The 14180-nt window shown below is 43.1% G+C and overlaps 1 protein-coding gene across 7 annotated transcripts in view; it reads left to right on the forward strand.

Moving 5' to 3' along the window:
- The first annotated feature begins 8257 nt into the window (after positions 1–8257).
- Positions 8258–14180, forward strand: part of NEK3 (NIMA related kinase 3) — a 38302-nt gene continuing 32379 nt past the window's right edge. For 3 of the 7 annotated variants that reach the window (XM_049853332.1, XM_049853331.1, XM_049853327.1), the window contains exons 1-4: positions 8258–8357; positions 11275–11497; positions 12821–12914; positions 13001–13098. In XM_049853332.1, the coding sequence (XP_049709289.1) occupies positions 11330–11497; positions 12821–12914; positions 13001–13098 (360 nt within the window). In that variant the 5' untranslated portion in view covers positions 8258–8357; positions 11275–11329. Of the gene's footprint in view, positions 8358–8657; positions 8744–11056; positions 11134–11274; positions 11599–12155; positions 12915–13000; positions 13099–14180 lie in introns of those variants that run through there. The other 4 variants (XM_049853329.1, XM_049853328.1, XM_049853330.1 and 1 more) reach the window with 4 other exon arrangements.

Genomic DNA, 14180 nt, shown 5'->3' on the forward strand with positions numbered 1-14180 from the left:
CTGGCATGTCCTCTCACCTCTGGTCTGTGGTTCAGTTGGCCATATTCCATAGCTTGAAACACCTCGGTGAAAGATAACCCAAGAGGTAAACTGTTTTATGTGTAGGCAGTTACTTAGAGTATTTTGGGTTTTTTTTCCTTTCTTCACTGAGGGAAAATCTAAATGGTCCTAGTTTGAGCTTTTACAGCCATAGTTCTAACTCCTCTTTTAGATGCTTAAGAACAGCTATTATGTCTCTAAACCTGTGTTTGTTCCAAACTAAATATCTCCAGGAACGGGATCCAGTGTATGAGCTTTGAAGTCCAATAGACCTGCATGGTAAGAATCAGCATGAATCCAGCCCTCTCATTCCCACCTCTCCATCCTTGTCACCAGCTGCCCTCATGGCACTCTTTCTGACCCCCGCCACCTGGAGCTAGATCAGTGCTCACAAGTTATAAGGAAGCCACCCTTCAGACTGCCACATAGGCAGATGCCAGCTGCAGGTTTGGGAGTCCACACAGCACCCCAACCTTCTGACCTGCTGGTCACAAATTTGGGGCTGGTTTCCCACTACCTCTTCAGGATGTCAGCTGCAAGTTCAGGAGTCCACACGACACTCTTACTTTCTGACCTGCTAGCTCCTACTACTACTCTGGGTTCAGTAATTATCTGCAATGACTTGCAGAATTCATGGAGAGTATACAACACTTACAACTACAAATTTTTTACAACCAAAAGGAATACAAAGACATGCATAGGGCAAGGTCTGGGAGGATTTTCAATGTGGAGCTTCCATGTCCCAAGGGATGCACTACCCTCCCAAGAGCAAATATTATCAACAAGGAAGCTCTCTGAACCTCCATGACGAAGATTTTATCAGCCAGTCCTACATGACAGGCTAAAGGATGCTCCCGAGGCTAGTGGATATCAGCCTCCCAGAGGAGTATTTTCTGGTTTAGCCAGCTCCTACTTAACAGCACAAATTCTCAAGTGTGGCCTGAAAGTTCCAAACTAAGGCACCCCAGTTGCTCCAAAGGTTGTTTCTCTGGAGCCAAGGACAATGGCTACCTTGCTGAGTGGCTTAGTTATCTAGTGCTGCTATAACAGGAATACCACAAATGGGTGGCTTTAACAAACAAATTTATTTTCTCACAGTTTAGGAGGCTAGAAATCCAAATTCAGGGTGCCGGCTCTAGGGGAAGGCTTTCACTCTGTTGGCTCTGAAGGAATGTCCTTATCTCTCCTGATCTTCTGCTTCTGGGCAATCTTTGTGTGGTCCGGCATGTCTCTTCCCCTGTCTCTGCTTCTCTAATCTCTTCTATATCTCAAAAGAGATTGACTCAGAATATCCCCTACAGTAATCCTGTCTCATTAACAGAACAACAACCCATTCCCAAATGGGATTATAACCACAGCATAGAGGCTAAGTTTTACAACACACATTTTTTGGGAACACAATTCAATCCTTAACACTGAGGTAAAGCTAGGTCCTTTACCCCACAATCATGATTGGGGAGAAGGGAGCACTGAGGAACTAGAGGTATGAACAGAGAACAAGTACAGAAGGAGCAAGGGAGAAAGAAAGCCAGCAGAAGATCAGTTGTGGAGAGAAGGAGGCCATAGAGTTTGAAAATGCAGAGGTAGATCAGCTCTTGGCAATCTCAAAGTCCATGTTGTGACTTAGGAATCAGCTGCTAAAGAAGGAGGTGAAGTTCAGTGAAGTGAGAGGTGAGGGAGTGACTGAAAAGCCATTAGGTAATGTTACAAGGAGATGGGAGATGGTAATCTAGTTCAGGCTTTCTCATCTTCAGCACCGTTGACATTTGGTGCTGTATAGTTCTTTGTTATTTGTGGGTGGGGGAGTTGACCTGTGCAATGTATGATGTTTAGCATTATCCCTGGCTTCCACCCACTAGATGCCAGCAGCACCCTTCACCCTCAGTTTTAACAACCAAAAATGTCTCCAGACATTGAAAATATCCTGGGGCGGAGGGCAGGCAAAATTGCCCCTGCTTGAGAACCACTTATCTAGTTGGATGCTAAATTAGTTTTCTAGAGCTGTTGTAACAAATTGTCACAAACTGGCTTAAAACAACAGAAATATGTTGTCTCACAGTTCTGGAAGCTAGAATTCAGGGTGTTGGCAGGGCCAATCTCTCTCTGAAGGCTCTGGGGAAGAAAGATCATTTGTCTTCTAGGTTCTGGTAGCCCCAAGTGTTCTTGGCTTGTGGCAGCATCGCTCCAATCCTGGCTTCGGTCTTCACATGGCTGTCTTCCCTGTGTCTCTGTCTGCATCTCTTCTTACAACAACACCAGTCAGATTAGAGCCCACCTTATTCCAGTATGACCTCGTGTTGACTAATTACATATTGAAAACTTTTGTTTCCAAATAAGGTCACATTCACAAATTCTGGGGATTAGGACTTCAGCTTTTTTTTTGTGGGGGGAAGGGGTCCACAATTCAACCCATAACAGATACTGTGAGCCTCAAAAGTAATGGTCTTTTAAGTCATAATAGCATGGGATGCAATTGCTCACATCACTCTCAGTTTTGCAGCAGATGAAGTTGAGATGTAGAAGGAGCAGTTAGGAACTGAGTGGAGAGCCAGGTTTCTGTCATGGTAAAACAGCATGGATATATAACAAGTATTTTCAGAGTATTAAACTGACATGATATCCAATGACCTTTGAATCTCAAAATTAATCTTCATGAGTTCCTGAGATAATTTCAAATTCTAGCCCTTGTTGATAGAGAAAAAATGATTGTCTAATTTCATTTAGTCCCCTTACATATTGTCTTAGGCTGGGTTCTCTAGAGAAGCAAAACCAGTAAACCATGCAAATATATAGATTTATATCAAGGAAACGGCTCATACGGTTACAGAGGCTAGAACATCTCAGGTCCGTTGGTCATGATAGAGGCTTCTCCTGATTCATGTAGCTGCAGGGGCTGGCAAACACAAGATCGGCAGGTCAGAGAGCAGGGCTTACTCACAGGCTGCAAAGATGGATGAATCCCACGGTCAGCAGGCAAGACTACAGGTAAGCTGCTAGCTAAAGTCCCAAGAACAGCAGGTCAGATGAACAGGAACCAGCTGCAGGATTCAGCTGGAGCAAAAAGCCCACGATCCTTGCCAGAATGTTCACTTATATTGATGCAGGCCACATGCCCAAGGAAACTCCCTTTCAACTGGCTGGCTACTCACAGCAGATCCTATCACCGAGATGATCATAACATACGACTGCCAAGCCACTGAGCATCATGGCCCAGCGAAGTTGACACACAACCTTAACCATCACACATATCAAGTGAGTTGGGTCTTAACCCTTTAACAGGTGATGGCACATATATGTTCCAGCCACGTTTTCCCCACCGGAGGTTTACTGACATACATTTGAGCCACTTTAGTACACTTGGGCATCAGGGTGGATATTGGTGCAACTGCCTAAAAAACAAGGAATTTGGTCTGCACCACATTTGAGTGTTGAAAGTCATTCGTATGAGGGGATGCTTCCCACAGGAGTGATCATGTGAAACTTTTCTCTTGGCTTCTGTACAGTGAGATAAGGCGTGCAAGCATTTGTACTATTTCCTTTGTGTTATTTGGAAGGCACATGTTATGGACTGAATTGTGTTCACCCCCCCACCCCCTGCCCACTGAAAGGTGTGTCAACTCGACTAGGCCGTGATTACCAGACCAGTATTGTGTGATTGTCCACATTTTGTCATCTGATGTGATTTTCCTACCTCTACAATCTTTACCTGTGTTTTATTGACTATGCAAAGGCATTTGTGTGGATTATAACAAATTATGGATAACATTGTGAAGAATGGGACTTCCAGAACACCTAATTGTGCTCGTAAGGAACCCATACATAGATCAAGAGGCAATCATTCGAACAGAACAAGGGCATACTGCACGGTTTCAAGTCAGGAAAGGTATGCATCAGGGTTGTATCCTTTCGCCATACCTATTCAGTCTGTATGCTGAGGAAATAATACGAGAAGCTGGACTATATGAAGAATGGGGGATCAGGATTGGTGGGATACTCATTAACAGCCTGTGTTATACAGATGACACAACCTTGCTGAAAATGAAGAGAACTTGAAGCACTTACTGATGAAGATCAAAGACAGCCTTCAGTATGGATTGCATCTCAACATAAAGAAAACAAAAATCCTTACAACTGGACCAATAAGCAACATCATGATAAACAGGGAAAAGATTGAAGTGGTCAAGGATTTCATTTTATTTAGATCCACAATCAACACCAATGGAAGCAGCTGTCAATAAATCAAACGGTATGTTGCACTGGGGAAATCTGCTGCAAAAGACCTTGTTAAAGTGATAAAAAGCAAAGATGTCACCTTGAAGACTAAGGTGCTCCTGACCCACGCCATGGTGTTGTCAATCGCCTCCTATGCATGTGAAAGCTGGATGGTGAATAAGAAGACCGAAGAATTGACACCTTTGAATTGTGGCATTGGAGAAGAATATCGAATATACCATGGACTGCCAAAAGAACGAACAAATCTGTCTTGAAAGAAGTACAGTAAGAATGCTCCTTAGAAGCAAGGATGGCAAGACTATGTCTCACATACTTTGGACATGTTGTCAGGAGGGATCAGTCCTTGGAGAAGGACATCATGCTTGGTAAAGTAGAGGGTCAAGGAAAAAGAGGAGGACCCTCAACGAGATGGATTGACACAGTGGCTGCAACAGTGGGCTTAAACATAACAATGATCGTGATGATGGCGCAGAACTGGACAGTGTTTTGTTCTGTTGTGCTTAGGGTGGCTATGAGTTGGAATCGACTCAATGGCACTTAACAACACCACCACAATGTTAATGAGGCAGGATTAGAAGCAATTATGTTAATGAAGCAGGACTCAATCTACAAGATTATGTTGTATCTTGAGTCAATCTCTTTTGAAATATAAAAGAGAAGCAATCAGAAGGACCTCATACCACCAAGAAAGCAGTGCCAGGAGTAGAGCTTATCCCTTGGACCCAGGCTCCCTGTGCTGAGAAGTTCCTCGACCAGGGGAAGATTGATGACAAGGACCTTCCTCCAGAGCCAACAGCGAGAAAGCCTTCCGCTGGAGCTGACGTCCTGAATTTGCGCTTCTAGCCTACTAGACTGTGAAAGAATAAATCTCTGGTTTGTTGAAGCCATCCATTTGTGGTGTTTCAGTTGTGGCAGCACTAAATAACTAAGCAATATGGTTACTGGCATTCAGAAATACTCAAGTAAATTACTTATTTGGGGGGTGAAAATAGTTTGTGATGCACTTCCTGAGCCATGGTACTGATATGTACCACGTGTGTCATGTGCTTCATGGAACATGGGACTGATAAAGCATGCTTGACACCTTTTATAAAGTGCTCGCCTCCCTGAAAACAGTTTGTGATGCACTTCCTGGGCCATGGGACTAATATGTACAGCATTTGTGATGTAGTTCATGGAACATGAGACTCATATGGCCTACCTGCAATTGGCACTCATATTTTCAAATAATAAAAAACTACCAACACTGATTCAGCATCCATTCCATTAGGGAAAAAAAATGCCATCACCAAAAAATTTATCTTTTACTAGAAGCCATGTGTAGGTAAGATATGAGGGATGGGATAGGGGAAGTTTTCATGCTGCTTCTGAAACAGGGACAAAAAGGAAGAATGTAAGTCAGTCCCGAGGGTCTCTGTTTGGCATCGACTGGGGCAGCGAGAAGGCTGGAGGCCAGAATCATCTGAAGGCTCACTCACTCACATGTTGGCCCCTGGTCTGGGAAGACTCAAACAGCTCTGGGCTGGAACAGCTCAAGGCTCCTCCTGCATCTAATTCTGTGTGACTAACTCCTTGGAGCTGAAAGCTCCAACCTATTCCCCACCCCACAGTGGTTGTAGTTACATATTCTATATTCTTTTAGTAGCTACCCTTACTTTTTTAAAGGTAAATGTGTGCTTTTTTTCTTCTTTAATTTACATACAGTAAAATTCACCCACTTTGATGAGAATTGCCAAGTAATCACTAGAGTCAAGATACAGAACATTTCCATTACTCCAAAAAGTTCCCTTATGTCCTTTTGCAGTCAACCCCTTTCCCTGACCCGTGACCCTGGGTAGCCACTGATCTGGTTTGTCACTATAGTCTTACCTTTTCTCAAATCTCATGTAAGTGCAATCGCAAAGTATGTAATCTGTCTTAGGCTGGGTTCTCCAGAGAAGCAAAACCCGTAAAGTGTATAAACATATATAGATTTATATTCAAGAAATGGGTCACACAGTTGTAGAGGCTAGAACGTGGATCAGGCTGGAGGCTTCTCCTGATTCACACAGCCACAGGGGCTGGTGAATCCGAAACTGGCAAGTCAGACAGCAGGGCTCTGGCTCACAGGCTGTAAAGACCGACAAATCCCAACACTGGCAGGCAAGATGGCAGGTAAATTCCTGGCTCAAGTCCGAAGAACTGGAGGTCATACAGCAGGAGTCAGTTACAGGATCCAGTGTGAGCAAAAGCCCAGGAGCCTTGCCAGAAAGTCCACTTACATCAGATGCAGGCCACACCTCCAAGGAAGCTGCCTTTCAACTAATTGGCTACTCACAACAGATCCCATCATGGAGGTGATCATACATCAAATCTCATCATGGAAGCGATCAAGACTACCAAACTACATAACTGGCAAACCACTGAGAATCATGGCCCAGCCATGTTGACACAGAACCTTAATGATCACATAATCTTTTGTGTCCAGCTTCTGTTTTAAAAAAATTTGGTGAAAGTATTCACAGTTGAAGATACACCATTTCAACAGTTTCTACATGTATGATTCAGTGACACTGGTTACATTCTTCAAGTTGTGCTACCATTCTTGTTATCCTTTTCCACATTATTGTACTATCGTTATCTTAAACTCACTGTCCCCTAAGCTTCCCACCTAACCTTTCAAGTTGCCATTTACAATTTGATCTCACACAGATAATTCTTTAAAAGAGCACAATACTCAAAGGAAACATACTATACTAATTACAATAAGCTATTTTTTGGTTCGAAGAAAACTACAGAGAATAGTTTTGATTTAAGATTTAAAGTTTAAAGATTAAGTTTTTTGGCTAACATGAACATTTGAGCCTTTCTCTTGTATGCTTAGGATTTATTTCTAAGTCACATATTTTTTTAATATTTAAACTTCTAGTAATTAATAACCAATGTCTAAATATGAATTTCTATATCCTACTCCCAAATGAAAGATCATAAACAAGAGATTTAACGTTCTCTACAATTTTTTTACCTCCTTTTTTACGTGAAGGAGCCCTGGTGGCACAGTGGTTAAAGTGCTCTGTTGCTAACCAAAAGGTCGTTAGTTGGAACCCACCAGCCTCTCTGGGAGAAAGATGTGGCAGTCGGCTTCCGTAAAGATTACAGCCTTGGAAACCCTGTGGGACAGTTCTATTCTGTCCTATAGGGTCTATGAGTCGGTATCCACTTGATGGAAGTGGGTTTGAGTTTTTGTTTTTGGTTTTCTTTTACCTGACTTACTTTTTTGCCTCTTTCTCCATTCTACTAAGGGAAACAACAACAAAAATAAATAAATAAAAAACCAAACCAGTTGCTGCCCAGTTGATTCCAACTCATGGCAACCCAATGTGTGCAAGAGTAGAACTGTGCTCCATAGGGTTTTCAATGGCTGTGATCTTTTGGAAGTAGATTGCCATGCCTTTCTTTCAGGTGCCTTTGGGTGGATTTGAACAGGCAACACATCGGTGAATAAAAAAAAAAAAATTTTTTTTTTTTAACAGTTTGAGCCACCCAAGGATTTCTCAATGAGCCCTAAAAAACAAAACAAAAAACAGTTGCTGTGGAGTTGATTCCCACTCATGGCGACCCCATGAATTATAGTGTAGAAGTGCTCCATAGGGTTTTTTTGGCTGTAATCTTTGCTGAATCAGATTGCCAGGCCTTGGTGCCAGGGGATGGCTTCGAAGAGCCTACGGTGGGGACAGCAGTCCAGTGCAAACGTTTACACACCCAGGGACTTCAGTCTATTAGGGGAGGGGAGCATTATTCTGCCTACCGCACTTGCCCAAGGTCCCACAGCTAGTAGGAGTGCTGTGCCCATGAAATGTCATCTATATAAGCTGTTAGCTTAAACTGGAGACCAAACTCCTGTTGCTGGGGGTCACTTTCCCTCAGCATTACTGGCGTCGTTCCACAGGAACGCCCTCTGACAGCCTGGCTACTGCAACAGCGCCGCCCGCCAGACCCGAGCGGGTTCCCCGCCGTCAACCGAAGGGACGACTCGCCAGGGCCCGCCTCGCGGAAGCGCGCAAGTCTCCGGAGCTGAGAAGCCGACGCGGGTGCACCGGAAGCAGGTGAGCGGTCCCCGCCCAGGGCGCGAGGCCGAGGCACCCCGCGGTGGTCGCGCGGAGCCCGGGGCGCTGGGCGGCCCCTACGCGGGGTGAGAGGGAGTCGGAGACGCGTTCTGGGCGCTGGCACTTCCGCCCCGCGGTCCGAGCGGTGGCGGCGTGCGGCCGCCGCCCGGCGCAGCCCTGGGGCCCGGCGAGAGGCAGCGCAGCCGGCTTGGGCGCCAGCCCCCTCGGCCCCGCCGCCTGGCCGGCCCAGGAGTGAGAACGGCTGGTTGGTCGCCCGCGTGGTGTGGGCGCCGCTCAGCCGGTACCTCGCCGGTGAACCCACTGGTGGGGATTGGCCAGGAATGGGGAAGTCAAGGCACGCGAAGGACTTAGACACTAAGGCCACAGTAAGGGTATATGCAGGTCTCTTTATGATCTTGTGAGTGCAGTACTGAGTAACAGGGACACGGGGCAGAGAGGACCAAATGTGTTATCAGCTAAGAAAGGTCTATGGTGGTTCTTACTTATCAGTAGTTATCGTCCATTACAAAGAACAAAGACCCAAAGAAAAAGAAGAATAGAAATATGGGAAAATTTGGCCTCTGTGTCTATAAATCGTGTAATAGCAGGGGTCATTTGGAATAAAAGGAAAGGACTTTTTTCCTTTCAGGTACCTGAATATACTGAAAAGCTGAACTCTGAGGACAATGAATTGGATTTGGTGATAAGGAGAAGTTATTTCTAGGGTTTCCTGTTAATTCTGTAATAAACAGGAATACAGATAGGAAGTTGTAAAGCCAGGGAAGACTTTGCGTTCATCATACGATAGGTTTTATTTTGCGATTTGTGCTTTACTTGCCATACTTTCTATGCCTCACAATTCTTTGTGGTATGTACATATTTTTTCTTTCTTTAAACAAAACACTACAGGTAAGCTTTCTGAAAACTCAAGTAAATTCATCCCAATGTTTTCCCCTGTGATAAAAACTAACTGGACCATCTTTCTAAGCTTTTAATAATAACACTAAAAAAAAATAAATAACACTAGCTGTGATTTATTCAGGGCCTCCCCTGTGCCAGGCATAGTGTAGGAACTTTTGCATGTTCTCTCTTAGTATCGATCGAACTAGCCCCCTCATCCTGGAAATTACAGATGGGGAGACAAGTTCAAAGACTCCATTGCCTGTTAACATCACTTCTTAGTCCCAGGCACGTCCAACTGGGTAAAAAGGAACATGTCTCCCTTCTCCCCATGCTTTGCCTCAGCCCCGACACTTCCACGCACCAAAAAAAAAAAAAAATCACACACATGCAACTATTGTACCTTTTGAAGCTCTCTCAAGGAATGCTGTCACCATCCACCCAGTTTGCACAAGAAACCTGGGTGTCAACCTTGCTTCCTCCTTCCTACTTGTCCCTCATAAATCTGTCTCCAGAAATCCTGTCTATTCTTTCTGTGTACTTCCCAATTTTCTTCATCCGCATGGCTACCACCCTGTCCGTTCCAACTTCATTTTCCTGCCTTTTCTATTGTTGGCACCTCCTGACTGGCTCGTGCCTTGGCTCTGACCCTCCCATGCCCTCCTGCACCGGATCCAGTCACTACTGTGAGAGTGAGTGCTTTTTCTAATATATGCAAATATGATTATATTGCTCTCTTGGTTAGAGGCCTTTAGAGACATCCCATTAATTACCCTGAAGAGTAGATCCAGGAACCTTACTGGCCCATATTCGTCTTCTTTCAGTTTCTTGAACTAGACACAATCTCATTGATTGATTGATTGTTGAGGTAAAAATATATATAATGCAACATTTACCAAGTCAACATTTTTCACATGTGACATCAGTTACGTTAGTTATGTTGTGCAACCATCACCAGTAACTGATACTTAGTACTTCCTGAAGAGACCCCCCCTTCCCCCCCCATCCAACACTCGTACCAGTAGTGATCCCGTATATGTCAGAGTGAAATTGTGTTCCCAAGCACTTTCAGTAGCTTTTTTGAGAAGCAAATCACCAAGCCTTTCTTCTAATGCGTCTTTGGGTGGACTTGAACCGCCCGCCAACCTTTCAGATAGCAGCTGAGTGTGTTAACTATTTGCAGCATCCAGGGACTCCCTGCCCTGGTAACCACTAATAAACTTTGGTCTCTATACACTTGCCTAGTCTAGATATTTCATGTAAGTGGGCTCGCACGATATTTCCTTCTTTGTGATTGATTTACTCCACTCAACATAATGTCTGCAAGGTTCGTGCATGTTGTAGCACATATCAGGACTTCATCTCTCTTTATGGCTGAGTAATATTCCATGAACACAGTCTCTTCTGCTGTCAAAGATACGATTCCGTCTACCCTGATCCGTCCTTTCCTCCTGTTTGCCTAGCCAGCCTCGCATTCATCCTCCAGGCTTCAGCATAAACATCATTTTCCTGATTCCCCCGAGTATTCCTGGTGATGCCATCATAGTGCTTTTCTTGTAAAACTCGCCGTCCTCCATTTATTGAGGCCTGTGGCCCCATCTGAATTGGGATGCCCGTGGTGACAGGGAGCATGAGATATTTGTTCAGGATTATAACAGCTGGCACAGAGTTGGCACTCACTATCTGTTAAAGGAGCCCTGGTGGTACAGTGGTTAAAGTGCTCGGCTGCTAACCAAAAGGTCAGCGGTTCAAACCCACCAGCCACTCCGAGGGAGAAAGATGTGGCGGTCTGCTTCCGTAAAGATTTATAGCCTTGGAAACTGTATGGAGCAGTTCCATTCCATTCTACAGGGTCACTCAGAACCGACTTGTCACAGTGAGTTTGTTTTTTTGGCCTATCTGTTGAATGAATAAAGGAATAAGTTGCTGTTGTCCTGTAATGATTACAAGAGTGACAGTGAATTAATTTGGCCTTTTAAACATAAATTTAATTTTCCAATGTGTCTGTATTTGGTAGCTTGGAAGTGCCGAGGTGATCCGTGAGTGGAGCCTGGTTGTGTGGGTGCCCCAGCATGGATGGTGCCCCAGCACGGATGTTGCCCCAGCATGGATGGTGCCCCAGCATGAATGACTACACGGTCCTGCGAGTGATCGGCGAGGGCTCCTTCGGCAGAGCTCTTTTGGTTCAGCAGGAGAGCAGTAGTCGGATGTTTGTCATGAAGGAAACGAGGCTTCCCAAGGTCACTGCTAAAGTAGCTCGTGTTGAGGGGGTCCATGCAACCTTTATAGGAGAATGAGTCCTCTGGATTTAACATGGAAATTTCTCCTATATACAAAAGATGTAATTGGCTTATTCACTAGCTTTACAAGGTCATGATATATTTTATGTGGCTATTAAAATATTGTTAATAGTGAAAAAGAAGAAAAATAGGCATTGTTTAGGTGGTAATTACTGCTTATTTTATGGCAATGAGAATAATTTGTAATAACTTACCAATTGTTATACCCAAGGGTATTTGGAACCTTCACAAAAAGCAACTCAGGTGCAATATTAGTGAAAAAAGGAACATGGAAAATGCAATGAAGAACAAAGACCTAAAATGCTAACCTTTGTTATCAGGGAATCTACACTGTGGCATCAGTTTATAGGCTTTGTTTCCCTGTAAGATGAGTAAGGTGCTGACTTAACACTGTATCATAGTTGTTAGGAGTCCCTGGCTGGCGCAAATGGTTAAGTGCTCAGCTGCTAACCAAGAAGTTGGTAGTTCGAATCCACCCACAGGCACCTTGGAAGAAAGCCCTTGCTATCTACATTGCATGATCACAGCCATTGATTAAAGTCAGTACATTCTCAGTATGCTAAGTATTTTTCCCCACTGTATTCTTGACCTCCCATAGTGGTTCTCAAGCTGGAGTGGGCATCAGAAGCACCTGGAGAGCTGGTTAAAATATGATTGCTGGACCCACTCCAGAATCGCTGATTTGGTAAATCATAGGCTTGTGGATTTGCATTTTTAACACGTTCCCAGTTGGTGCTGGTCTGATTCTTTATTGATAGTAAGATAAGTCACTCGGGATTTCATCCCCATAGAGTAAATTAGGGAATAAACACTTCTGGAAACTTGCTTTTAAACTGTTGAATGAATTGTCTTTGTCCATCCCTGATGTAATAATACACTAATATATTCCCTTTTTATCTGGGCCAGTGGATTGATACAGTCAAAATATTAAATCCTTGGTTTGTTTTTTTTAAAGGATATGCTATTTTTGATAGCACGCTGGCTGTCTGAGCCACTTTGTGCTTAAAAAAAAAAAAAAAGATGTTAAAACTTGCGAGTACAGTTCTGTACTTGTAAGGATACAAGGGGTCAGTTCAGGCCTACAAAATATAACCGTAGTTGAAAGATCACGTTTTCTCCCTGGGTTTGATAAACTTAAGTTGAGCCAAAGGGCAGTACTCCAAACCTACATCCAGCATTGAGGTATAGAAACTATAATATATTATTATAAATCTATTTTAAAATGCAGCTTTAAAGTTATACCTGTTTAAAATCTCTTTCTAGTCTTTCTCTGATACACAGAATTCTAGGAAGGAGGCCATTCTGTTAGCCAAAATGAAACACCCCAATATTGTTGCCTTTAAAGAATCATTCGAAGGTAAATATGAATCCCCCCAAACCTGTGTTTCTGGATTGGATTTATGACCACTGCGGCTTTTCTCAGGCACCTTACATTTGTTTTAGCTGATGGACATCTGTATATTGTGATGGAATATTGCGATGGAGGGGACCTAATGCAAAAGATTAAACATCAAAAAGGGAAGTCATTTCCTGAAGATACGGTAAGAGACCGACTTACTTCCCTCAAGGTTTAGAAGCAACTTTTCTCTCATCATTTATATAAATTAAAATAAAAGCATTGGTATCTGTGAATTTCCTGACACATTATTTAGAAATAACCGATTTCTGTGTTAGTGTTACTGCTGAGTGTCATTAAGAGGTGGCTGCCTGGAATGTCTTTAGGGAGTAAAATAGACATGAGTTATGAAACACCAAGGAATAAAATTTCCCGTGTTTAGAAGAATTTCAAAACTGTGTTAACTCATTGTATTTTATACTAATATGCACATATTTAAAATTTTTATTTTTCATTGTACTGAAATCTTAGAAGGCAGGTGGATTTCATTTTGCAGTGCTAGATCATCAGAAGAATGGAGCCTGCCATTTTTGTTTCTTGGGAGAGACTTCTCAATCTTCTTCCTTTTAAAGCTTGTCATATTCTCATAAATCTAGGACTTATAGTCTTTTTCATGGAAAATTGCATACTAATTTGTTTTTATGAATTGACTAAGGAAAATACTGAAATAATCATCTTTAATGGGCCTTAGTAGTTTGATTTAGGTTATGGAAGTGAATTGATATAAATATTCTTCATTTAGAAGTTATGTTGTTACCAATATGAGTTTCATGAGAAGAAGGTCAGCCTCAGCTTCAAATGGATGAATTTCTATAGCAAAAAAGAAAAAAATCAGTTTGGTACATTTCATTGTAGGCGCCCACCCAAAACTGAAACCCACTGTCATCAAGTTGATTCCAACTCATAGCAACCCTATAGGATAGAGTAAAAAACTGCCCCATAGGGTTTCTGAGTCTGTAAACCTTTATGGAAGCAAACTACCATATCTTTGGCTTGTGGAGCAGCTGGTGGGTTAAAACTGCCAACCTTTGGTTAGCAGTAGAGTGATTTAATCACTGCACCACCAGAGTTCCTTATAACCCCTCAAGGCACCTGGAAATTCTGGGTATTACTGAGTGGGGAATTATAAACAGAAAATGCTGGCCTCAAAGGATTGTTGACAATGTAATTAAATCCTTTGATATTAATATATGAATATTCTGAAAAAGGAAAATCCAGCATAATGAT

This window comes from Elephas maximus, chromosome 14, assembly GCF_024166365.1.
Source record: "Elephas maximus indicus isolate mEleMax1 chromosome 14, mEleMax1 primary haplotype, whole genome shotgun sequence".
Taxonomy (NCBI): Eukaryota; Metazoa; Chordata; class Mammalia; order Proboscidea; family Elephantidae; genus Elephas; species Elephas maximus.